Source organism: Trichechus manatus, unplaced genomic scaffold (genome assembly GCF_000243295.1).
Source record: "Trichechus manatus latirostris isolate Lorelei unplaced genomic scaffold, TriManLat1.0 scaffold00015, whole genome shotgun sequence".
In the NCBI taxonomy this organism is placed as follows: domain Eukaryota; kingdom Metazoa; phylum Chordata; class Mammalia; order Sirenia; family Trichechidae; genus Trichechus; species Trichechus manatus.
The window spans coordinates 13,209,165-13,210,436 of NW_004443951.1; the positions used below are offsets into that span (position 1 = coordinate 13,209,165).

Below are 1,272 nucleotides of genomic sequence, written 5' to 3' on the forward strand. Positions count from 1 at the left end.
AGGCAGACTCTGACAGTTCCAGGGACACAAGAACCCAGTTCCAAGGAGACACACACTCACCTTCCCATGGTGTGGATGTGTGGACACACCTGGACTCTTAGTCACACACCCACACAAGTCCACAGCAGGCCTGACACAGTCCTAGTGACATACTCACTACATACTCACTCACTCACTCACTCATGCCCCGATGTTCTGTGGATGCTGAGGCAGGTTGCTGGGAAGGAGGACTCGGGCTTGGCTCCGTCAGATGAGGCTGGCGATGCTGGATGTGGTCTCATGACGCTGGCCGGCAGACAGCTGTCCTGAGATGCTGAAGATGCCGCCCCTGCCACCGTGGCCACTGTGGGTGGAGGGGGCAGCCGCTCGGATGGGGGGGCAGTGTCCACTCACACCCACCTGGTATAGCATCAAGCCTAGCAGCAAGAGTGAGCCTGAGGCAGCCAGAGCTATGCCCACTGACAGCATGGTGGCCAGTGGCTGGGTGGGAGTGGGGGCGGCAGCCAGCCCAGCCAGTGTCAGCCCGGTGACCAGCAACACCAGGCCGCTAAGCAGAACCACGAGGGCATCGGCACCTCCACCACTGCGCAGCAGGGCCACGTGGTGGGGCTGACGCACGCAATTCATGTCCTGCACAGCTGAGCTCATCAGCTGCTTTACCAGCACTAGCAGGGCCAGCAGACAGAGCACTGTGCCTGATGCTAGCCGCCATTCACCCGAGCGGCTGCTGGTGGAGGAGAGCAGTACCACGCCACTTGCCCCGCAGCCTGCCACGAGGACCACAGCCACAGCAAAGCAGAGTGCCGAGCGACGTGGCTGCTGGGACCACCACAGCTCCACCTGCTCAGCCAGTACATCTGCTGGCAGTCCCCGGCCCAGTGCGGCTTGAGACGCTCCTTCAGACATGGCTTGGTCTGGCAGGGGTCAGGGCAGAGCGTCACCGTCAGGGGCTAGAGGCCGTGGTTCATGGCCTGGTGCCCCCACCACCTGCTTGGCAGCTAGAGGCCCACAGTGCTGTTCCTCTCACAGTCCAGGGTATGATCACCATGACCTGCAGGGAGGGAATCACAGTTGTCACCGCTCCAGCCCGCCTGTCCCTCATGTTCCCTCCTGGGAGCCTTGGGAATCCCCCCCAGTGTCCCCTGGTATACCCCCCTGGGAAAGCTCTCTCCCCAATACCCCAGGAAAGCTCCCTTCCCCATAAGGCACCCTCCCCCACTCCCCCACACACCCAGGGAATCCCCCTTGCCCAGCCCCTGACCTCTCTGGCTC

General features: G+C 62.4%; 1 protein-coding gene across 1 annotated transcript; it reads right to left on the reverse strand.

Moving 5' to 3' along the window:
- Positions 1-246: 246 nt before the first annotated feature.
- Positions 247-906, reverse strand: TMEM125 (transmembrane protein 125). Its single transcript, XM_004371862.1, has one exon. The coding sequence runs from the start codon at positions 904-906 to the stop codon at positions 247-249; it is 660 nt and encodes a 219-aa protein (XP_004371919.1).
- Between the last annotated feature and the right edge of the window lie 366 nt (positions 907-1,272).

What these genes read in the sequence shown, in the direction of transcription:
- TMEM125 (XM_004371862.1), bottom strand. Translation starts at nt 906, where the DNA reads ATGTCTGAAGGAGCGTCTCAAGCCGCACTGGGCCGGGGACTGCCAGCA.